The sequence below is a fragment of the Podarcis vaucheri genome, assembly GCF_965113315.1.
Source record: "Podarcis vaucheri genome assembly, chromosome: 5".
Lineage (NCBI taxonomy): Eukaryota > Metazoa > Chordata > Lepidosauria > Squamata > Lacertidae > Podarcis > Podarcis vaucheri.
In genome coordinates this window covers 66,362,444-66,386,589 of record NC_138763.1, presented here as the reverse complement: position 1 = coordinate 66,386,589, position 24,146 = coordinate 66,362,444, and the positions used below count along the sequence as shown (strand labels likewise).

General features: G+C 41.5%; 1 protein-coding gene and 1 long non-coding RNA gene across 4 annotated transcripts in view; both read left to right on the top strand.

Annotated features, from left to right (window-relative positions):
* Window positions 1-11,140, top strand: part of PCGF5 (polycomb group ring finger 5) — a 40,467-nt gene extending 29,327 nt beyond the window's left edge. The window contains exons 9-10 of one of the 3 annotated variants that reach the window (XM_082222224.1): window positions 583-642; window positions 2,735-11,140. In XM_082222224.1, the coding sequence (XP_082078350.1) occupies window positions 583-642; window positions 2,735-2,782 (108 nt within the window). In that variant the 3' untranslated portion in view covers window positions 2,783-11,140. Of the gene's footprint in view, window positions 1-503; window positions 643-2,734 lie in introns of those variants that run through there. The other 2 variants (XM_082222225.1, XM_082222226.1) reach the window with 2 other exon arrangements.
* Window positions 11,141-17,966: 6,826 nt separating this feature from the next.
* Window positions 17,967-23,373, top strand: LOC309532201. Its single transcript, XR_014219644.1, has 3 exons — window positions 17,967-18,699; window positions 21,032-21,105; window positions 22,772-23,373. It is a non-coding gene; the product is annotated as an uncharacterized lncRNA (long non-coding RNA).
* The last annotated feature ends 773 nt before the right edge of the window (window positions 23,374-24,146 follow it).

The window sequence follows — 24,146 nt, the reverse complement described above, 5'->3', positions numbered from 1 at the left end:
AGTCACAACTAAGAAACTATTTGCATATCTTATAGCCTTAGGTAGCCTTTTTTTATTCCAGTTTGTGCCTTAAGCCCTCCAAGTTAAGTGGAAAGCACTTTCACTTATTCAAGGAGAAAGTTCCTAATTCCCTCTCGTTGCATCTGCACCCTTTGCTGCACAAATCCTGAAAAGAGTTGAGGATCCTTCAAGAACACTCCCAACTCTCTGTAGGCAATTCTGAAAGAGTAGGTATACTGTTGACCAGGAGGCAGGGAGAGGGAACAATTGAGGATACTTTTGTGTATGCAGAAGCACTTTTTATTCCCCTTGTACAATGGGGTTTTCAGATCAGGCCCTAGTAATTTTCACCTTGCTCCCTTTATAGTTCTTTTGGTTATAAAATGAATATGCCTACTAATAAAATTGGTCCAGTACAAGTTATACGTTTTGCTGTTAATCTCTGATAGCAATGCAATATCTGTCTTAATTGTAAAATAATTAAATTCTCAAATGTGAAACAGAATTATAAATGAGATGACTGATAATCCATGTCCAGTTGTGGATGCCTCTTATCTGATCAGAAACTCGTCTCCTTCGCAGTTTCGGTGTCAGAACTGCTCATCTTCGCAAGTCTGCTCACAGGATGGCTCTTTTTATCAGGTAAGAGGCACTCCCGACTGTACACATTATAGTCATTAAGATGACATTAACACAACCATTGTTAATGAAGCCCAATGGGTGGCGGGTGTCCTTTTAATTCCATATAAGAAAGTCTCTGAAGACCAAAATTAGCCTTGCAGGTCATAAGCCTCAGGCGCTTTCAGAAGGTCATGCAGATTAATTTTTTTAATGCATGTAATAATATTTATTAATTAATTTGTTTGTGAAATTTATATCCTACTTTTCTTTTTGCATACCCAAGGCACATATCAAAGATAGAAATACGATAAAACAGTGACACTAAGGCTATAGTCCTAAGTCCTGATTAGCACTGCTATAGGATCTTAGAATCCAGTGGGCATTCCCACCCAGTGGCCTCTTCCTATGGGGGTGCAGGGAGCTCCCTCACCACAGAAGCCCCTGCTGCAGCTATGGATCTGCTGGATCCTAAGCCAGTCCAGCTCCTGAAGAGAGACCCAGTCTGTTGTGCCAACCTGCAGCTGGTACAGCCCAACAAAAGGGAAAGAAGTGAATGTCACTGCCCCTCCCTCCTGCCCTGGCCATTATAAGTTAAAGAACATTGAAGTGGCTCTGCCGTTCTGTTTACCCCACTGACCCCTGGCCAGAGTTAGGATTACTTTGCTCATAGATATATAAACATAAGTATCCTAAGAAAACTTCAGAGATAAGTTATAACAATTGAGGGCTGGCTTCTCCCTGTACTGCTGGCACTTGATGTTGACTGGCTACATAGATGGGAGTTAGAAGGTAGTATTTAGCCCCTCTATCTGCTGTGGTTGTACCAGCAGCCTTGGTGACTCCCTCTGATGCTGTTTAATTGTTTGTGTATGATTTAAACACTTTTAATTGTTAGGATACGTGGAGACTAGGAGTGAATGGTTCATAGCCATGTTTCATTAAGATAACTGGGAAAAGAACAAACACCTGTATGTATAGATAGAGAGAGAGAGTTCAGTCGTGAGGTGATAATCAAACTTCTGATAAAATAATCCAATTCCTTAGCTTTTTGTAAAATAATAAGCCAAAACGATAGGCCAAAATGTCACAAGGTGATTTGCCCTCCTATAGCCCTGCTTGCCCAAGTTACGTTACATGTAACTAAAGCTGCATTCTCATGCAGCAATGGGATGATCCCTGAATTGCCTGGAAACAGGGCCGGCACGTCCTGTTTTGCCGCCAGAGGCAAAAGGGGAAGTGCTGCTCCTGCACTGCCTGTCCCACTCCCTCTGCTGCTGGAAGAGAAGTGGTGTTGGCACCAGCACTGATTTCTGTTGAGATTTCACTGAAGTCTCGCAAGATCTCACCAGAAATCTTGGGGGCGCTGCCTCGGGAATTTTTACCACCCAAGATGGCTGCTTCACCCTGCCCCACAGGTGAGCCGGGACTGCCTTTCACCACCCAAGATGGTGTTTGATACTTTAATTTATGTTAATAGTTTATTTAGCTGCTTAGGACTTCATGGGATTTCAGCCTAAGATTTCAAAGCAATTTAGGAATAGCATTAGAATAATTGACAAATTTTATTTTTGTGCAGTAAAATTACTTGTGCCGTAAAGGAAGAAGAGTTTTATCCAGGGTTGCGTACATGATGGTCCTCCCACCAATTTTGCCTTCACTTATGTTAAGCTGAACTATAGTGAGTGGCACAAGGGCCCTCAGTGTATTTAGCTTCCTCCTGCTCTCTGGAACATGTGATGAAGCCCAGTAAGGCCCCCAGCAGCAGATTCGCCAGGTTCACTGCTTCAAAGCAGGCCTGAATAAACAGACTGGAAATGACATTTGCATAGGGGCTGCTTTGAAAGGCTATACAGAGGGAAATAATGGGTTCAGATTGGTCCAGAAATTAGGCAATGTATTGTCTGATTTGAGGAGAAATACTTCAGCTCATCTCCAAGGCAGTCTGACATGACATGGGAAGAGCTAGCCCAACTCTTGTTGTTTTAATATACAGAGCCCCTCCTTTTCGTTTCGCTTCTTTAATGTGTATAAGTTGATGCATTTTAAATAATTCTACTGCATATGTGCTTATGTCTACATGCTGTCATTGTTTCTGTTTTCATTGTGGTTCTAGTCTTACCCCATGGTACTCCAGTATCGACCCAGAATTGACTTCGGTTAGACCAAAGGGCCAGATCCCACTGAGACTAAACCTGCACTATATTTACCCATCGACAGATTGCACAATGAATGGACGTGCCTGGATTTGGGGGGGGTGAGAAAAAAAGATCAGAATTCCAGCATGCAGATACGGACTTTTTCTTCAGCTGATCAACTATCTTCCCCCCCCCCCCCACTAGCGTAATCCAAGTGCCATTCTCCTACTGAAACATTCATAAGATGTTTGTGACATCAGAGTTTGCGAGTCATAGCCAAATAGTTAAATGTATAGTCTGAATCTCTGGAATACTTGCTTTGCCTGTTAGAAACCTTCCTTGGTCCATAACATTGATTACATCGGCAGAGATGGCCATCGGCTCTTTCACATGTGGTGTTGCTGTTCGTTTGTTTTTTTTCCACATTAACTATCTTACTGAAAAATGTTGTTTGAAAGTACTGTATAAAAAGGTTAAATATGCCTTTACATTTTTTTTTTTGTATATAATACATGTTTTAGAAATGTGGTTGTTGTGCCACTAACGTTTTCTCATTCAGTTCCCCATAGGTCCAGGTAGCTAACTTGTTGGTATACAGCAGTCTCTTTGCAGAATTTGAAATTTTAGATTTTGTGTCAGAGAAGTTAAATGCGACAGTTTGTATTGAATTGAAATGGTATAATGTCTCATATCCTTTCAGCAGTGTATATAACTTAACCTAGAGTTTTAAATTGCAGAAATAGCAAATCTGTAAACATGCAGCAGGTAAGGTTATTTTGTCTTTTTAAAAGTCTATTACACAATATTTTTTTAAATAAAAGAAGAAACAGGAAGCGTCATAAACTGTAATATAAAAAGTGTTAGGTATTTTTTGAAACTGTTGCCGTTGCAGGCTTCCCTTTTCAGATTTCCTTGAAGGCAACAATGTGGGAAAGAGGTAGTTTTGAAATTGGTGGTCTTAAGTGTGCTAGATTAGGACCACTGCACCTAAATATGCGTCTGTATTATTTTAATATATTCAGTAACACATCGACATGTTGTAAAATGTTAATGGCATTTCAACCACATTTTTGGGTTATCTGGAATCTAAAAGCTATAGTAGAACTGGTTGTAACACCTGAAACAGAAACAGATTTAACATGATTGACAAAGCTACCTGACCAAAACCCACTGACTGTTCAAGGGAGGGGGGAGGTTTCCCCTGACAAGCGGTAGTGTTACAAAAATACTAATGGCTGCCTTAGGTATCGCATGTGCATTCTTCCTCTTTTAAAAATGTTGTGTTTTGTTTATGGATATCATTACAAAGCTAGTAACATATTGTTATTTTGTTTCCTGTCTTCCATTACTTTTGCACAGTTAAAAGCCAAAACAATACAGCTGAATGATCTGTATAAGTTTTAATAAACAGAGTTATTTGTAGAGTAAATGGCACACTACAAGTAACTACATTCACTTTCAGATGCTATGATGTAATTAATTCACTTCAGGAAAATGTGGCAGTACAAATACCACAGCCCTAGCATGTAAAAGTAGGAAGTAGATGGTGAAATAACTGTAGGCTGCCATTTCTGTGCCCCACAACATGATCAGGAGTGTCAGGCACAACACAGCAGATGGGAGGAAAAAGGAGTGGCTGGATTAAGCCCATGCTGTCTTCCTCTAACTTATACTTGATGACAGTGTCAATAACTATCACCTGTTAAATGCTCTGGGCATGGTGCAGAAGTACCACTTGCATACACTCCTATTTTGGGTGCAGAGAGCTTGCACCTGCCTAACGTTCTCCCCCTTTCAGCAGTTTGGCCTGCCACTCATGCCATATCAAAAACTGATTTCCTAATTCACTTCAGTTTCCAAAGCAGTTGTTTCACTGTATGTGAGGCTGCTGCTTGAGAAGAATGAGTCCGCAGCTTCTTTAAGCTCTTGGAACTACTTACCTGGATCTTAGCCAGATATTGTGTACACACACAGGTAACATCTAGCAGTGGATCTTAATTACATTATATAAGCCTACTTCTGTGTATAGGTTAGTATTTTAGGATGTGGCAAATTCCCCCTTTGCACTGTGTTTCACTAGAATGATTCTGGATATTACCTAGAAGGGCAAGGGGAGGAGAAAGTTAATGCGTTGATTTGTGTATCTGTTTGCATAGTCCTGGATGACACCCGAAGCAGTAGCTCTTGCATCTTCCTTTGGGTGCAGATCCAGAATGTGTATACTTTGCCATGGAGAGGATATGGGAGTCACCACTTTCCCCCAAAGTGTTCCCCATATGCAACCCAAAAGCTTGGAAAGAGATGCATAGACCATAGTCTTCAGCTTTTTTAGGTAACATCCAAAGATGCCCTGAAAAATCTGTCAGTGCAGATCCGTTGTATGCATAGTGGCTTTACTTAAGCTACTGAAATTGTTGCCGTTTAAGATCTGAAGGACCTCCAATAGCAACAAATATTGATTTATTTTCTTCATCAGTGCTCTGCCAACTTGAGCATTGTTAAAAATTCCCACAAACAAAAGACTTTCTTATTTTCACAAATGGAGTATGTGCAACTTATTTCTGAACTATTTTTTGGTTTCCTGTGGAAAATGAGCTGTTAAATCCTTCCTTTGATTCATGGAGGTAAATGTAATGTTTCAAAACTTCATTCCAACTGACTTAAAATACATTCTCAAAATAATCTATTTATTTTAATAGTATGCTTCCTTTAAACGTGTTTTGTCCAAATCCTCAGAAATCTAACAATTATAAACCTTGTGTAATTATGTTGTACGCTGGCAGAAAATTTGCTATTCTCCGTAGAGAAAGGGCCATATAAAAACTAGAATTTGGGGTCTGGCTACAAAGATTTTCTACATCAGTTGCAGTAGCATCTCGGATGTTTAGGGCTGGGAACCAACATCTAGTTCATCTTATTTTTTATTTTTTTGCATTTTGTTTTTAATAGCGTAACCTTGATTAATGGGAGCAAATATTTTCCACTTGGAAAAAAAAGCATGGAAATCCAAGACAGACTTGTGAGCTGTGAAACGCTAAGAGCCTTAAAATGTTTCTTGCACATGTAACCTCTTTGTGGCTTATACCATTGCATTTCTGGTTCAGTTGTATAGTGCCTCTACAGAGTTGGTTGGGTAATTGTAGGAAGGACCACCAAGTGCAGTCGTCTTCTATAGAACTTTCTAACTTCTTAGTTCGCTGACGATTCTACCTATTTGTTCATCTGATCACTCCTAAAAATATATAAACGGTGTGCCAAGAACAAGTTAAATATGAAATATTAATAGAGCACGATCACAGGCTTCCTGTGTCAGAGGAACATTACATAAATGAAGATAGTGCACACAGAGATATCCATAGCCAAACTGACTGGGGGTAAAAAATAAAATCAAACCAGACAATGGCTTCACTGTTTGCTCACTTCCTATAAGCCTAGTATGTGCTGAGGATTCTAATTCCAAGGCATGTTTTCTATTGGGAGAGTTCATACCTCAGCAATAAAGCACATGATTTACATACAGAAGGTCTCAAATGACATCTTCAGTTAAAATTAGGATAGAAAAGACTGCTTCCTGGAGAGCAGCTGAGAGAAAAGAGTGGACAATACTGGGCTTGATGGGCAAATAGTCTGGCCAGCTTCCTCTGTTCTGTGAAAGAGAATTGCTCCATGGACATTGAAGCTGTTTCCCATGTGCAGGCTGGCATTTTCCTTTCACAGAAGAAATGGAAAGCTTTTAATCTCACCCTGGGCATTTGAAACTACTGTTCTGCATGCCCAGCCCAGAGAATTGTAACACTGCTGTGCCCGCAAGTAAGCAGTAAATAGTATACAAGCTTAGGGCAGATAGGGATCCCTATAGGATAAGACATGAGGTTACATATGTAGATTGATTTGCAGGATTGAAGCAATGCTACAGGTTTAGATTCATCTCTTGCACAGAAATAAAGATTTTGCCTGGTTTCTCTTCCCTTGAATGAAATTTCAACTAGTTAGTAATGTGTATTCTTTGAAGGTTTCATGCCAAATGGTTTACTTTCTTTTTCTTCAGTCTCAAATGCCTATATAATGCAATACTGTTAAATTAGAATAAACAATGTAGTGTTAACACACACAGTTTTCCTAAATTAAAATCCCCCCTTTTTCCCAGATTAAAATGCTTATTCAAGTTGTTTACACAAAACTGCTTTAAAGATTGGATGGGAAGGGTCCTCTTCTACAGTTTAGGATAGACGTGTGTGCTGCTTCTGGAGAATTGAAATTAAAAAGTACACATTTCCATGGCTGTTCTTGACTCTTGCCGAAGTTAAGTGTTAGGCTGAATGGGCTAAGTGACACTCTGCTTTTCTTGTAGCATCTTTTATGCAGAGCAGTGTGTGATAAGAAGAGAAGGGCATTTCTGCTTTATACACATTTCCCAAGGTCAATGAGTGATAAGCAAGCAGGATTAGTAATTTAAGAGAGAGAGAGAGAGAGAGAGAGAGAGAGACCAGGAAATATTCCCAGAATGCTTAGTTATCTTTGTAAAAGATGACACAAAAACACAGGGGGCTTATTTCCCCTATGAATGGAATATACCTCCTAGAACTGCATTTGTTTTCTTTTCTTGGCAAGGGGTTCACATTTAATGATGATCTTGGATGCTGGAGAGCGCCTGAAGGTCTCTGTTGCTTTAAAATTGGTCCTGAGAAATGCTCACTTACGAAAAGGTACAAAGGCTTTTGCTTCAGTGCTGGTGGCTCTGCTATACCTGGCCTATGAACCAAAAACTCTGTGCCCTGTCGATCTTGTAAATCTGCAAAGCACAAAATACTGATCAAACTAATTTCATCCAGCCTTTTAAGAATAGCTTTGAGGTTTAGTTACATAATCCATAGCCAGAAAGAATAGGCCTGGAGTATGTGACAAGGTATCAACATCCATTTTACAGATCTTTGTAGTATTTTTGTTTGTTTGTTTTAGCAAAGAACATTGCTTTCAATCATGTCTGTCCTGTGGGTTAGCAAATAAGGCAACACTGTGTTATGCACTATACACAACATAGTCCATTTTGATACATCTTTTCAAATTAATTTTAACTTTTTTAAAAAAAAAAAACTTGTCCACAAAATTTTATTTGCTTTCTAGACTAGAAAATAAAAATGCATAGATTAGCATACCACATTACAGTCAGCCATTGAAAAGAGAAACTGTGTGGCATTAAAAAATAATAACCCAGGTAACTTCTTGAGGGCTGTATTCCTGTACACACTTACTTGGGTGTGAGCACCCCCAGAACTTTGTAGGACTGACATCTGGGTCAGTCTGCATAGGATGGACTGTAAGTGTCCTTGCATAAGATGTGAGCTGCTTCCACCTGGCAGCTTATTGTGGACATAGTGCTGCTCATGTATGCCAGTTCTGTGCTGTGTCCACACAACATCCTTATCAAAATGTCATCCCATGATATTTTCCCTTTTAATCTGGATTTACTGTTTTTGCAGAAAATCTGATAAGTAAAGAAAACCCCTGCAGAAACAGTAAGTCTGTATTAAACTGGGGGGCAGGGAAGGATATGGGGTGGCATTTTGTTGAAGATCTGTAGACACAGCAACAGATTTGCATCAATGAGCAGCACCAAGTCTAAAATAAACTGCCTTGAGAATCACAACAAGTGGTAGGGACCAGAGAAGAGAGAGATTAGCTGTTATTCTTCTAAACTTATTTGTATGTAGTTGGTGGTTGAATTGGTACTCTTAACGGCTCTTGAAGTATGTAGAGAACTAATTGCATAATATCCCATTGTTAATTTTCTTTTCAGGTATGAACTATTTTAAGCCTTTTCTTTTTCTGTGTCAAAAGTGGTAACATAATAAACCTTTTTGTGGTTGTAAAGTTTAGCTTATGAATCATTCAAATTGAAGTGAAAAAAAATCCAGGTCATTATTAATGACAGTCTATCCTACTTAGGAATAAATGTATTTTTGTAAAGGAAATGCACTTGTAAATATTTACTCTGTTATCTGATATCTATGTTTTGTTTTGGAGGGGGGGAAATGCTGCCTCTTAGGGGATCGCCTAAATATTTTGAGGTTTGTGCTAAAATGGATTTCCTTTGCATTTGTGGCATGTTCATTCTGTACATAGCTGAATAGTTACAACTGGGCTAAGCACGTTTTATATCTGGACTTAGCTAAGTATGTCTTGAGTATGCCACAGAGTCTTTCATTAAATCTACCTGAAAGCAGAATATGCATTGGTGCTGTGTTTCCATTATCGATATTAGCTTCCTTCTGCCTTACAGCATTCCTACCTTTGTCACCATGTTATAACAAAGTTCTGGATTAACTGTGACAGTCAACACTCCAGATTGATGTATCACTGGCTGCTTACGGTACTTTCTGTTTGCAGCTTATAATAGGATTGTGAGCTGTGGGTATCAAAAGTGGTGAGCCAGTAGACAGAGGGCCCCTCCAGATGATCTCTTTATTGAGCATTCATCCCACAGCAGTTAGATTCACTGAACATTTGTAGTGATTTGTCTGCATTCGTCCTACTTTGCTTGTTAGTCATCTACCTGTTAGTCATCTGTTCATCTCAGACTTTTCAATGTACTTCCTGGTCTCTTTCCTAACCACAAAAAGTCCATTTTGTTTTAAAAGTGGGCTTGCTATACTAGGGGAACAGAGCACCTCAGTCTGCTTCCATTGCTCACGCCTAAAGTTCTGGTATGCACTTTAATCTTTCCCACAGATCCCTGACAGTCTGGAGGCACCCAGAGCAAGAGCAAGTAAGGCCAAGACCAAAACAAACAAACAAAACTCCTTGTGACTTAGGACAGATATTGGGCTCAGGGCAAGATGGTAGAGAGAGAAGCTGGTTGGTTATGATGAGTGGAGGCTGGCAAACTCTGAAGTCAGCTGGCTATTTAGCCCCCAATCCTGATTATTTTAACAGAAGACCATTTTACCTCTTGGCCCAATAAAAGGCTGGCTGCTTGGCAACCAGGTTATAAAACCCGTTCTCATATCCAGTCAGTAGTTCAGTGAACTGGGGTGGGGGCGGGGACAAAGAAATGATCCAAATATATATTTTTCCAGCGCAGGTGGGTTGTATACCTGCATATTTTGAAAAGCTGTTCCCTAGGAAACTGCTGTTGGAACACAGAAAAGGTTTCAGCTGCAATTCTTGAATGACTAATACAAGGGGGGTTGCTGTCTGAAAAGAATTGAGATGGGGAAGGTGCTTAAGCTATAAGACTAGAGTTAGCCATTGGAAATTGTGCAGTAGCTGGAATTTAGTCCTTTTTTAATCTATCTTTTTGGGCCAATCACTGGGTAATAAATTACCTGCGCTATAGAATGAAGGTGGACGTCAACAACCCTGGAACTCAGGCTTGTGGTCAGATTCTGATAGTTGTAGCTGTAATTCTGAGATGCTGCCTGACCTGAATCCCTTTAGAATAGCAGAATTCCATGCCGTTGCATATAATCTCTTTGATGGAAATGCTGTATAGTATATCTGAACACATGTGGCTGACCCAAAGTTTCCACTTTCACTCCTGAATGCTTTAACTCCAGTTGTTAATCTTTATTGTGTTGTCTGTTTTCCCAGAGAATTTTTAGTTCTCAGCCACTATGCCAGAGAATTTGTTAACGTCTTTTAATGTTATGACATTATGACCTCCAGTTACTTTTCCTGAGCTGGATTGCAGCCTGCAAAACACATGCCTGTCTGAGAAACAGTGGCTGACATTAATTATATCTAAGGCAAGGTGTAGATGTTGCATTCTATTATGATCAATATTTTTGGTGGCTGCTTGTCGTTTTGAAGTTTTGATTTGTATCAGAAGGCAATACCAGTAAAAGACACAGCAGCATGTGTACATTATATAAACTTGGCTGAAGAAATGTGTTATTAATCAGCTCGGGGGGGCGGGCAGGGAATGTACAAATAGTACTAGCCCACACAAATTTGCACTAGTCAACTTATCCACAACTTCCTATGTTAGTAGATGGATTAAGGAAGACTGAATGAACCAAAACTCCTCAAATTTAGCAAATGTTCCTTATCTAGCATACCTGGAGGTGATTCATACTTGCCATGGGCAGTCAGATTAGTAGCCATTTATAACCCTGTCATTAATTATATTACATGTTACGTACTCATTTTAATAAGGGAGATAATGCTTCAAAGGCTGCGTTTAATGCTAATATCGATGTTCACAGCACCATTGTAAGCTGCTGGTGGAAACCACATCTTGTACGGTCCATATGCTGCAATATGCTTCTGGCCCAGTTGGCTAAAATCCTATAAATAAATATCAAGTTGGGCAAGTTGTATAACTCCTTTGCTTGTTAGCCCTGAATTGCTCCTTTCTGAAAGCAATAAATATATTCATGTTGTAACATCTGTTGTGCAGCCTACAGTAAGAGGCATCTTGTTGCACTTTCGTTTTCTATCTAATTTATTTTGTGCTATAAAAAGAATTCTTTGGTTCATCTGAAAAATTGTCTCATTTGTAAAAGGCTTTGAATGAAAGTGTCCTCTGGCTTCAACTCACATCACACTAGCAACCATAACGACTTCACACTGACCATTAAAAAAAATAAAGTTCCATTGTGTGGGATCTTGGATCATTGTGGCACTAAATCCACACCACAAGCATTATGCCATGTAATTTCAATTCAAATAATATTTGATCATTTACCATATATTCATGCCTCCTCCTAGAATTAGGCTAGGATCCAAAGTATCTTTGGATGCCCGAGTGGTTTCGTTATTTTTTTATTTTTATTATTTGTATCATAGCTTTCAAAATACAAATCTTGTAGCTTACAAGAAACATTAAACTACCGGTACATTTTTTTAATGAAAAGCACAACAAAATGCCATAAATATCCTTCCTGCATGCCAGATGATGATAGAATGCTCTGTTGGGAGAGACAGAATAAGACCTAGCTGGGAAACACCCTGATGTTTGCCTTTTTTTTTGTATTCCACCCTCTCCTGGAAGCCTTTGCACAGGGCACTGAATGTCCTTGATGGGGGGGGGTCTGGTGGGAGGGAAAGCCTCCTGAGCCAGAGCACTGTCCCCTCTAGTCCAGCACCCTCTTCTCACAGTGGCCACCCAGATGCCTCTGGGAAACCAAGCAGGACCAGAGCACAAGACCACTTCCCCTTGTCATAGCTCCTGGCATGCAGAAGCATTACTTGATGCAGAGGATAGTCATTGGTAGCCTTCTCCTCCATGAATTTCTCCATGCTTATCTGAAGAACATCCAGACATTTCATCTCACACAAGGGCTTTTGGTCTGCTTTATACGTGGGATTTTCCGATGCAGAGATAATCGGTTTCTCAATCCATATACTTAGCAGCAAAATAAATGCTCGTGCCAATTAAATCTTTTATTGCCTGTGTTTCATCAGAACCATTTTTCTCATTTGATCCTGATCTTGCCTCTGTGACACTGGCCGGGGACTGCATAATGCCTTTAGTATCTATCTATCTATTCATCCATGGGACGCGGGTGGCGCTGTGGGCTAAAGCCTCAGCGCCTAGGGCTTGCCGATCGAAAGGTCGGCGGTTCGAATCCCCGCGGCGGGGTGCGCTCCCGCTGCTCGGTCCCAGCGCCTGCCAACCTAGCAGTTCGAAAGCACCCCCGGGGGCAAGTAGATAAATAGGTACCGCTTACCAGCGGGAAGGTAAACGGCGTTCCGTGTGCGGCTCTGGCTCGCCAGAGCAGCGTTGTCACGCTGGCCACGTGACCCGGAAGTGTCTCCGGACAGCGCTGGCCCCCGGCCAATAGATGTGAGATGGGCGCACAAACCCCAGAGTCTGTCAAGACTGGCCCGTTTGGGCAGGGGTACCTTTACCTTTATCTATTCATCCACCCACCCTAGAAGTTTGCTTAAAGCAAAGGCTATTTCCTGCAAGGTGCTCAACGGTTGCTAACAAACGCCCTACTGCTATATGATCAGACCTGGCAAATGGACAAATGCACCGGGGCCAGCCCATCCTGTTGCGTAAAACAAGTTGGCACCTCATATTTCGCATACAGAATCTGATGACAGGAGTAAGCCAGCAGTAAGTCACACCAAGCAAGTTGGAGTTAATTATTAGTAAAAACGGGATCTGCACAAAGAGTGTCAGGCCTAATGGGCAAAGCAACTCATCTCTGGTTCGTCTTGTCCCCATGAAGCAGTTGCTGAGACTGAAGGTCCCTGCCTCCTCACAGCTGCCTAAGTCCCCTCCTCTCCAGGGTTTCCCCCAAGCAATCAAACTCTGTGGGAAGCTAAATTCTCCTCTGCCCTTTTCATGCCTCTCCTAGTTTTGGGAGACCACAGGGGAGGAGAACTTATCAAAGCAGGAGGGGGAGATATCCTTGCCTCTTTCCCCGGTTAGACCCATGTCTGCCTCGGCTTCCCGCTTGATTTGGACATTTCTTCACCACAGACTCTCTAAGGTCACTAAGCCCTGTTCCCTCCTCAGCTTCCGAAACCTCCTCTTCCCAGTCTTCTCCCTCTGGCCACCCATCATTGGTCCACCACCAATCCCTGGGCTCTGAGCCTTCTTCCCTTAGGGGTTCCCCAGCTGGTTCCTCCCACCATTCCTCTGCGACCAACCAGTCCATAGCATCTGATCACAATGTCAGCTGAGTCCAACTTCTGGGAATGAGACATCACAGTTCAGTGCAGCAGGCGAAAGGGTGTAAGTCGTGTGGCCTTAACAGCTCTCCCCTAACACAGAATCATAGAATTGTAGAGTTGGAAGGGACCCCAGGTCATTAGCCCAACCCACTGCAATGCAGTAATCTCAGCTAAAGCACTCACAACAGGTTGCCATCCAACCTCTGCTTAAAAACCTCCAAGGAAGGTTTTTCTCACTGCTGCCCCTCATCCACCTCACTCCGCCTAATGGCCCTGCGTGGGGCATTTCTTTGTAAACACGCAAAAAAGAGGGTTTGCCTTTTCCTCCTTAACTTTCAGTGATAATTAAGCATTATGAATAATGTGTGACCGTCACAAACAGTTCTCCGGCACATTTTTAAAAAGGTTTGTTAATCTCTACTCCTCTACATAGCTATATATACACATTGTTGTTATGTATTTTAATTTAGGAAATGACATCCCTTTGTATAAATAATTCCGAAAAGCTGGGGAAGAGTGTTTCTGAATGCAAGGATATTTTCTCTTCCTCTGTTATTTTAACGGGACGCATGCCAACCTTTTTATGAATTATGAATGCAGAAGGCTCCTTTCCAAATGAAGTTGCTGGATGCCTGCCATCCGAATGAGGCATTTGCCTGACAGAATGCCAGCACATTTTTTGTTGTTGTTTAAGTCAAAACTGAATGATTAAATCACTTTTTCCATCAAAGGAAAAATTCCATGGAAGGAAAAAGAGGGAAGCAAGTTCATGAGCTGGTGCTCAAGAAAACGACCTGTAGCAGCGCCTAAAACAATCTGTTGTCTTCTGTCATAACTGAGATTTTTAAGAACCCAGGCAGATTACAATAAAATATCAAAAACTCAATTGCTAACCCAGAAATAGGGACAGAAATATGCAAAAACCAATATCCTCAAAGTAAATATAGTTAAACTTTACATAGGTATGTAGGAAGTTGCCATATACCAGATCAGACCCAAACAGGCCGAGCACAAAAAGAGCTTTTAAGCTATTTAGCTAGCCTTGGAGGCTGGGATGTTCTCACTGCATCTTGTGGGGCTATCTGAGTCCCTGCAAGCATCTCTAGCCTTTCAGAACCAGTGCACTGAACAGGCCTTGCCCACCCAAGCAAGGGGGAGAGCTTGAAAGTTCTTACCATGCCAGGAAAACTCAGCGCAAAAGGAGCTTTTAAACTTTCTGCCTGTCTTGCATCTACCTTGCAGAATTTCAACCAGCCGGCCTTCAACCGCATATGTTAAATGTGTGCAAGATGCAATTGTACTGTACAGTCTAAGAAAAGGAGGCGTTTAAAAGTAGCAGAATGGTGCGCAATCACAGGGAAACAAGCAGAGAGTGTAAGGAGGAATGCACAGTGGCTGCAGACTACTCAGTGTGCACATGTGGTTGTACTTGAAAAGTCAGAGCAATCATGTAGTAGACTCTAGTTTCCCCTCACGGTATTGATATTCAAAATGCTGCCATGGTCCATGCGGAGAATGGCACATCTTAGAATGGCACATTTATTTTTAGCATGGAAAAGAGACATATTGGCGGATCAATTCAGCAGAGACATGCAACACAAATGGTCTTAAATAATACAGTAACAATCAAATGCTTTCCCTGGAGAGCGATACCTCAAATTTATCCCTGATGCTTATAACTTCTTTATGTTCTTGTTTTTTTGTGGAGGTATCTTTACCCGGCTCTTCAGCAGACAAAAAGCCTCTTATAGAGGAGCTTAGAAATATGAACAATAAGACAATCCCTGCTCTCAGGCTCACAATATAAAATACATGACAGAAAAGGGAAGGACACTGGGAAGGATGAGGAAAAAGCAAACTCAGGCATTAGTTCTCCATTACAGTTTTTTTGCGAATAGGAATTCAAGAAAAGGAGGAGCCAAAACCTGCCAGTCTCTCAGCCCAGCCAATAGGTAGACCCAGCAGAACCACCTCTCATTCTGCTGTAGCTTGGTGGAGTGGCTTCTGGTAGATGAATATTGAGGGAGGAACTGATACATAGGATGTTGTTTACATATGCATTTATTTAAAGCATTTTACCCTGCTATTTAGCCGTTAAAGAGCAGTTTACATATATCAATCATAAGAGGAAGATAAAAATATTTATTTGCGTCAGCCACAAGCCATAGCAAAGGAATCAAATACAGTAAAATGCAAATATAGCTGGGTGGTTGGCTATACATAATGCATCAATAATTTGAAGCCAGCGCCCTGTGAAAAAACCATATCAAAGCATATCATTCTTTCCCCAAGACGCTGTTGAAGACCTGCTTACCAGGACAGTTTTGTTCTTTCTCTCCTGCTGCCCTGATTGCCTCTCTTTGCCATCCTATGGGCACAAGCCCTGTCCCTCATCTCAGTAAGCCACCCTTTGTGCCTGGTATGGGTCAGGGCAGGGGGTGACAATGAATAAATTTTCCTGTTTTCGTCCAAGGGTCAATTTCCAGCAGTGGGCGGAGCAATGAATATAAATTATACCTTTATATACTGTAAGTTTCCATGGTTTTCCCAGTAGTTATGTATGGAAGCAAGAGCTGGACCATAAAGAAGGCTGATTGCCAAAGAATTGATGCTTTTGAATTATGGTGCTGGAGGAGACTCTTGAGAGTCCCATGGACTGCAAGAAGATCAAACCGATCCATTCTGAAGGAAATCAGCCCTGAGTGCTCACTGGAAGGACAGATCGTGAAGCTGAGGCTCCAATACTTTGGCCACCTCATGAGAAGAGAAGACTCCGTGGAAAAGACCCTGCTGTTGGGAAAGATGGAGGGCACAAGGAGAAGGGGATGACAGAGGACGAGATGGTTGGATAGTGTTCTCGAAGCTACGAACATGAGTTTGACCAAACTGCGGGAGGCAGTGGAAGACGGGAGTGCCTGGCGTGCTCTGGTCCATGGGGTCACAAAGAGTCGGACACGACTAAATGACTAAAGAACAACAACATACTGTAAGTTAGCTTCTCTATACCCTCAATCATCCCTCTCTAACTTCCACCCAGGAAAGCAAGAGGCATAAGCAGAGTTCAAGGACCAGGGGTCCCAACTTGAATACTAATAATTTTAAAAATATTTTTAAAATTTATATCCTGCCCATTTGACTAGGTTGCCCCAGCCACTCTGGGCAGAGCTTCCAACACAAACAAAAACATAACGTAACATCAAACATTAAAAACTTCCTGAAAAATAATAATTGGGGGAGCGCCATGTAAGCCCCACCCTGCATAGTCAATCACATGACATGGTCACACATACCATTTGAACGGCAATGCCCGTCAACTTTGTGGGGGAGGCAGCCGCCTCAAATATTTCATTGGGGAGGCTGAAGGGACCTCGACCCCTAGGAGTTGACTCCCATATCAAGGACACATTTCAGCCAGCCAAAAAAGCTCAAGGATGTTAAGCAGGACAAGTGAGGGGTATGACTTGGGGAGAGTTATGAGGACCACGAAAGAGAGGTTTGGAGGGCCACATCCAGCCCTCAGAGCATTAGGTTCCCCACCACTGGATAGGGGCAGTGGGAAAGATGGTACATTTTGTGCCTGGTATGGTCGGATGGTGGTGTCTGGTACACAAACAGCCTGGCCGTACCACAGCTCACCCCCTCCTCCTAGCCAGGTGGCAAAGGGCCAGGTGACTATAGGGGGCCCTGCCTGGAGTGGAGCGGAGTAGTAACTTCTCAGTCTGCACCTGAGCTGTACATTCTTGCTAATCCCAGGGATGACACAAAAGTGCCCTTTGTAATGTTCCTGGCCTCATCTTACTAATGTAACATATCACTGTCTGCCAATATTTTAAACTTTCAACAAGGAGACATTGACAATTCTATCTGCATAAGTGCTAATCCACTTCAGTGCCATTCATTTTTGGGAAGCAGCCGGTGGGGGTGGGAAAGGAGGAAATAATAAAGCGGTGATTTTGTTGCTGGTGTCAGTTGCTTCTTTCAACCAGCCTGCAATGATAAACATGCTTCATAATTTAAGTGACAGTCAAATGCCAGCCGAAGTCATTCTGCCTCTTATTTTTAAATATTCTTTTGCATTTTTGCTTGTGATTTGATTTCTTCTGTTTGATATGGAAGTAAAATGTGTGGCATCCAAAAGATGCAGGCAAATGCTTTGAAGAGTCTCTGCTGTGACATCTAAGTAAAGAAAAGAGAATTTGCAATGCAAATTAACTGGCTTTTGCTATGCTTGGAAATAATCTATATATAGTGTTGCATCTTTGGATCAGCCCTGCAACTTTTTAAAGGTCTAAAGGCAGCTTCTCTCTTGAGGTGCCTTTTATCATTTAAAAAAAATACTATGAAGTTTCTAATGACACATGCAGCATCACATCTAGTTTTGACCCTTCAGCTGCAGAGCATAACCTTATGTGTGTTGAACCAAAATTAAAACCAGAAACGTAACTCAAAAGTGACGCAAGCTTTATCAGTACATCACTTTATGGTTCACTTTAAACTGAGCCAACCTGTTGAAAAGTCCAGCCCAATGTATCTTTAGTCACAAATGCAAGTTTCACCTTTCCCTTTCTCTCATAGGCTTCTGTGACAGCAAAACCGTACAGATTTAATCCATTCAAAAGCATGTGAGCAATGAATTTGAAATCTACTTTCATCGGGTGACAGCCTCAGTTTGAATTGTTTCCAGTCTCTAGATATTTGAGCTTCCTTGTTTAAAAAACATGTGAGGAGTTCTATTCTTAGCGACACTTGCCTGTTCCAGAGATGTCAACAATGGTCTAATGACTTCCTGGGCAGGCCACACATCCCAGGCCAAGACCAATTACTGGAACATACCCTCCAACATTTCTCCGTTGAAAACAGGGACGTCCCATTCCATAATGATAATTTTTTCTATTTATACCCCACACATCCTACTGGGTTGCCCCAGCCACTCTGGGCAGCTTCTAACATATATAAAAACATAATAAAACATTTTAAAACTTCCCTATACAGGGAGGGGTTAGATAACTCCATACCCTTCAACATTTCTCCAATGAAAATAGAGACATCCTAAGGAAAAATGGGACATTCCAGGATCAAATCAGAAACTGGGATGGCTCCTCTAAATCAGGGACCTCCCTGGAAAATAGGGAGACTTGGAGGATCTGCTGGAAGGAGGAGCGGCATTGTTTGGCTTGAGCGTGATGCAGCTCAGGCAGGCAGCTTGCCAACATCTGTAGCCTAAACAGAGCAGAGCAGAGCAAGTTGCAAGCAGCGAACAGAGAAGGGAACAGAGGAGCATTCTGCTCATGGCTTCCGAAGCAAAACAAAACTGCAAGTATGTCACATTTCCAAAAAAAATTGGGTCTCATCTATCTATCTTGGGAGACAATTGAAGAATGTGCCTTCAGGGGTGAAGTCAAACCATTGGAGAGTTACAGTGCCCGTTGTGGCTGTAGAGACTGATATGGGAGAGACATGTTTTGTTTGCTTTCCAAAAGTAATAAAATAAAATAAAATAAAATATTGGGATAAATTTGGCCATTTAACAAAAAATCTTGTCACAAGTAGAGATTTGCTTCAGTATGTCCGATCCTTACAAAAGCTGCTGAATCGTTTTAGGATTAAGTGTTGATTTATGACCTTTCCCCAGAAAACCGACTGCCCCTGCCCAAATAAATCCTACTGATAGTTGTATCATAAAATGTTATTCATCCCCTTTCCGCTGCTTTTTGCCTGCCTCTGAATTATGTTGAAATGCCTACTGTGAAACTTGTAAATGTATCAAGAAACAAAGCAGCAGGTCTAAAATAAGAAATCTCATAAATTATTGTGGAGCTGGTTCAGCTCCCTCCAGCTAAATCAACGTTTGCACTTTAGCTGTACTTGGCTCTTGGTGAAAGAAAATAAGCATTCAACATCTCCATATGAGGTCACACATCCCATGGATCAAAATGCAACTTTAGCTGGACTGGGTCCATAAGCTATAGCACCCCTCCTCTGTTATAGTATGAGATTCCTGTATGTACCTAGGGATCACTAGATCTCAGCCAATGGCTTTTTACTCAGGGGGTGTTCACACTAATGCCACCTCCACATCCAGTGCTAGTTTTTGAAACTACAGTCACATGTTAGCCGCAATCCATAGTCATCCTGTATTGCTGTTTGGTGCATTTTTTCCCTCTCAAACAAACTTCAGTCCGACCAGAAAACTGGATGCAGATAAGCAGTAGTGTGGGCATAACTAACAGCCACCATACATGGGCAAATGAGAACACACGCACAGATAACAGCTTCACGAAGAGTTTGTGGTGGGGAGGGGGAACCAAAACATCATGCGCATTGGGTGGAAACTTCCTCACTTTCTTTCTGATGTGAACAACAGTGTGCAAATGCAGCTTGAAAGGCTAATGTGTACATGTCCTAATAATCTCTGGAGCAGATTTCAGATTTCATGGGGGAGTCTGCAACAGGGCAAAAGGAATCACCACAAACTGTCACCTTCCTCATTTTCCTGATGGACGTTGAACATCACCCTAAGAAGAAGAGAAGAAGAAGAGTTTGGATTTGATATCCCGCCTTTCATTCCCTTTAAGGAGTCTCAAAGCGGCTAACATTCTCCTTTCCCTTCCTCCCCCACAAGAAACACTCTGTGAGGTGAGTGGGGCTGAGAGACTTCACAGAAGTGTGACTGGCCCAAGGTCACCCAGCAGCTGCATGTGGAGGAGCGGAGACTCGAACCCGGTTCACCAGATTACGAGACTACCGCTCTTAACCACTACACCACACTGGCTCTCTAAGATTCCATAAATATCCCGAAATGGAATTATTAAATGAAAAATAGAAAAGATTGACAGAGTGGCTGGGGAAACTCAGCCAGATGGGCAGGGTATAAATAATAAATTATTATTATTATTATTATTATTATTATTATTATTATTATTATTGACAGGGTCTATTGGCTTGACATGATACAAGCTTGCTCTGGAGCATCTGCTACGTCACACTCAGAGAAAGGATCCCGTGGCTGATGAACCCATGTTTCTACTTCTCCTGGCAATGAATTGATTGTTTCCTTTGTACAGGGATGTCCAACAGGTCGATCGCGATCTACTGGTAGATCCCCATGAGATTTTGGTAGATCTCTGGCTCCCTTTCCTTAGCATTGCTAAAACTGACTCCTGCCCTGCACCCTCGCCCCACCCTCCATTGTTGTATGATCTCTGGAAGACAGAGCTTTCTCTGTGCTGCTGTTTTGATCTATAGCGATCTTTATGTAAGTGACTTTACCCCTTATTCCCATGCCTTTAACCCCCCCAAAAGAATCCCCCCAAAAGCTTATTTTAACCTCTAAAAAAATGGGGCTCTACTCCTCCCTAAAAAAAGCTCAGAAACTTTAGCTGAACCCCCCCCCCCCCCAGACCAGGGGTAGATCACTGCCAGTTTATAATTCTGAAAGTAGATCGCAGTCTCTTGAGAGATGGCCACCCCTGCCTTAGTAGAATGACTGCTTCAATTCTCCACTGGGAAAATGCAAAGCGTTATGTCAGAGGATTTTGGGAATATTATTTCTTATGTGGTGGTTCTTGCTGCAGCAGAAGCCATATAAGAAAACAGTTGTGTGTAGCTTGGAATGACTAATTATTCAAAGGCGATCTTGTTCTTTATAGGTGGAAAGCTGATCCAGCTACTGTGCCACATTGATGGAGGTTCTCCCTATGATCTGAATTATTTCATAGAGAAGGTATTCAGACTATGTTACCAGTAGAGAACTCTGCCTTATTAGGCTGAGACAGGCTTCTCAGAGAGGCTACATTTTTCCACATTCCAAGAAAGATTGTGGATAATCCTTAAGCAGCCAAAAATTACCTTTTATGCAAAGCTAAGCTATAAAATGCACATTTTTTTCTTTTAAAAAAAAAATCCAAATGACATAACCTATTAAGAGAAATGTATCACAACATTGCACAGATGTCAGAGTGGCGACTGTGAGATTTTTGCCTTGCTCTGGCATGTGTGACACAACATGCTTCTTTAAACCATCTGGTTGTAGCTTTCTAAAATTATCCCATGGCCTGGTACAGTGTTAACTGAGTTAAACTGCTGAGTGGTGTGTCAGCCTTGGCCCGTGTTTCCTTATAGTACTGTGGTGAATGTTGACATTTACCAGTAATTCTGAATAATTTCAGAGGTCAATGTCAGAACTCTATGGAACACTATAGTGCAAGCATGGGGATCCTTTGGCCCTCCAGGTGTTCCTGAACTACAACTCCCATCAGGGGTGGTGGGAACTGTAGTTCAACAACATCTAGAGGGTGTGAAGTTTCCTATATATATTTGCTCGAGTGAAGATCGAGGCTGACTAAGTGGCTACAATAAATGTCCAAAAATTATTCACATTTCCCTCATTGACTGCGAATTGGCATTTAGTGTGCCATGAATAATAATAATAATAATAATAATAATAATAATAATAATAATAATTTATTTATACCCCACCCATCTGGCTGAGTTTCCCCAGCCACTCTGGGCGGCTCCCAATTGAGTGTTAAAAACAATACAGCAAGTAAATACCAAAACTGAGCTCCATGACACAAACATGTCTGATATTTTCTGCTGGCTTTTCTATCAATTTAAGAATTGCCAGTGAAATGTTTGGCAGTAAAAGTCACCGAATTCTGGATATTTACTGTAACTCACAAGCACGATCAGACATGGCAATCTGAGGCAGTTGAAACAGAAAGCGTTAAAGAAAGGTTCAGACTGCATGGGTCGGCAAACTAAGGCCCGGGGGCTGGATCCGGCCCAATCGCCTTCTAAATCCAGCCAGCGGATGGTCCAGGAATCAGTGTGTTTTTACATGAGTAGAATGTATCCTTTTATTTAAAATGCATCTCTGGTTATTTGTGGGGCATAGGAATTCGTTCATTCCCCCTCCCCAAAATATAGTCTGGCCCCCCACAAGGTCTGAGGGACAGTTTGCTGACCCCTGGTTCAGAGTAATGACAGTGAGATGAGAAAGGGGAAGGCCACAATTCAGTAGCAGGGCACATCCTTCACAGGCAGGAGGTCCCACGTTCAATTCCTGGCATTTCCATATAAGGCTGAGAAAGAGCTCTGCCTGACACTTTCTAAGTACCCCACACAGAGGTACTTCCTTTGTTACCTTAATGGTCCATACTTTGAAGGCCATTATCTCACCAGGAAGCTAGCCTGGCTATTATAGGAATTGAACCCCTACTGGATCCAGGGATTAGAAGGGAGCTCATACACACAGCCTACCTCCCCGCAACTCATAACAATACTTTTCATGGTAATAAATAGGGACCATTGGAGCGCATGGGTAAGCTCAGTACAACTTTCTTCAGAGACTAATAATCAAACCTCATAGCTTTGTATTTTGTTCCTAGAAAAACAAGCTGCACAGGGCAGAATGGTATTGAATGTTATAATATGGGGCCCCATCAATGGATTAATATTGGGCATTTGCACCAACTGTACAGTATACTTACCTAGAAGGCCTCGCCCAACCCTCCTAGAAGACTCATAGATCAATATTTTAATTGCATGGTATACAGCTCTTCGAAGAAGAGCATAAAACAGCAAATAGACCTCTATTCATTTTCCTGTGTTTTCATTTTTAGCACATGCATTTCTGGGCAGCTCTGACTAATAACAGCTTACATTTCTTTAGGGTTCTATTTCCTCCACAACACTTATTGCTTCTTTTGAATCTTCCATAAGCAGATATTTCCAAGAATGCATACACACACAAAACCCTCCCAAACCGGCTGCAACTTTTAAGCTTATTTTCCATATATTTATAGCTTTTACTTTACAAAGTCCCCTCCTTAAAGAACATTCCATAATTTCTCCTTCACTAAGCTTTTTGCCAAACTGCAAAAAGTCACACCCATCCTCATTTCCTCCAGTAGATGCCAAAGAGAAAACACAATCTCTTTTTTCCTCTCTCTTATTCTATCTTAACTGTTTCTTTGTGCTCTTCCAACTCGTTTAACACTTTCCATGTGCACCATTATTCCTTTCAGAAAGCACAGGTCTGCAAAATGGAATGTTTCAAGAAGTGGCAGAGAGACATTTCTAAATTTGTCTGGCAGGGCAAGAAACCCAGAATAAAATTTAAAATATTAACCGATGCAAAAGAAAGAGGGGGGTTTGCCCTGCCAGACCTTAAACTCTATTATGAATCAGCAGCTTTCTGCTGGTTGAAGGACTGGCTGCTTCTTGAGAACACAGACATTTTGGATTTAGAAGGTTTTAATAACGTTTTTGGGTGGCATGCATATTTGTGGTATGACAAGGTTAAAGCACATAAGGCATTTAAGAACCATATTGTCAGGAAAGCACTGTTTAATGTCTGGACACGATACAAAGACTTACTTGAAAACAAAACCCCAAGGTGGTTGTCACCAATGGAGGCAAAAGCTCAAAAAAAACCTCAATATGGAGGCCAAGTGGCCAAAATATTGGGAGATTTTAGAGCAAGAAGGAGACAAATTGAAATTGCAGAGTTTTGAGAAATTAAAAGATAGAGTGCGAGATTGGCTTCATTATTTTCAAATAAGAGAGGCATACAATTTAGACAAAAAAATCAGCTTCCAGGTGGAAAAATCAAAGTTGGAAACAGAATTGTTAGATCCCAATACTAAGATACTTTCAAGAATATATAACTTGCTGTTAAAATGGAATACTCAGGATGAAACAGTCAAATCTGCTATGATTAAATGGGCACAGGACGTTGGTCATAACATTATGTTTGCTGAC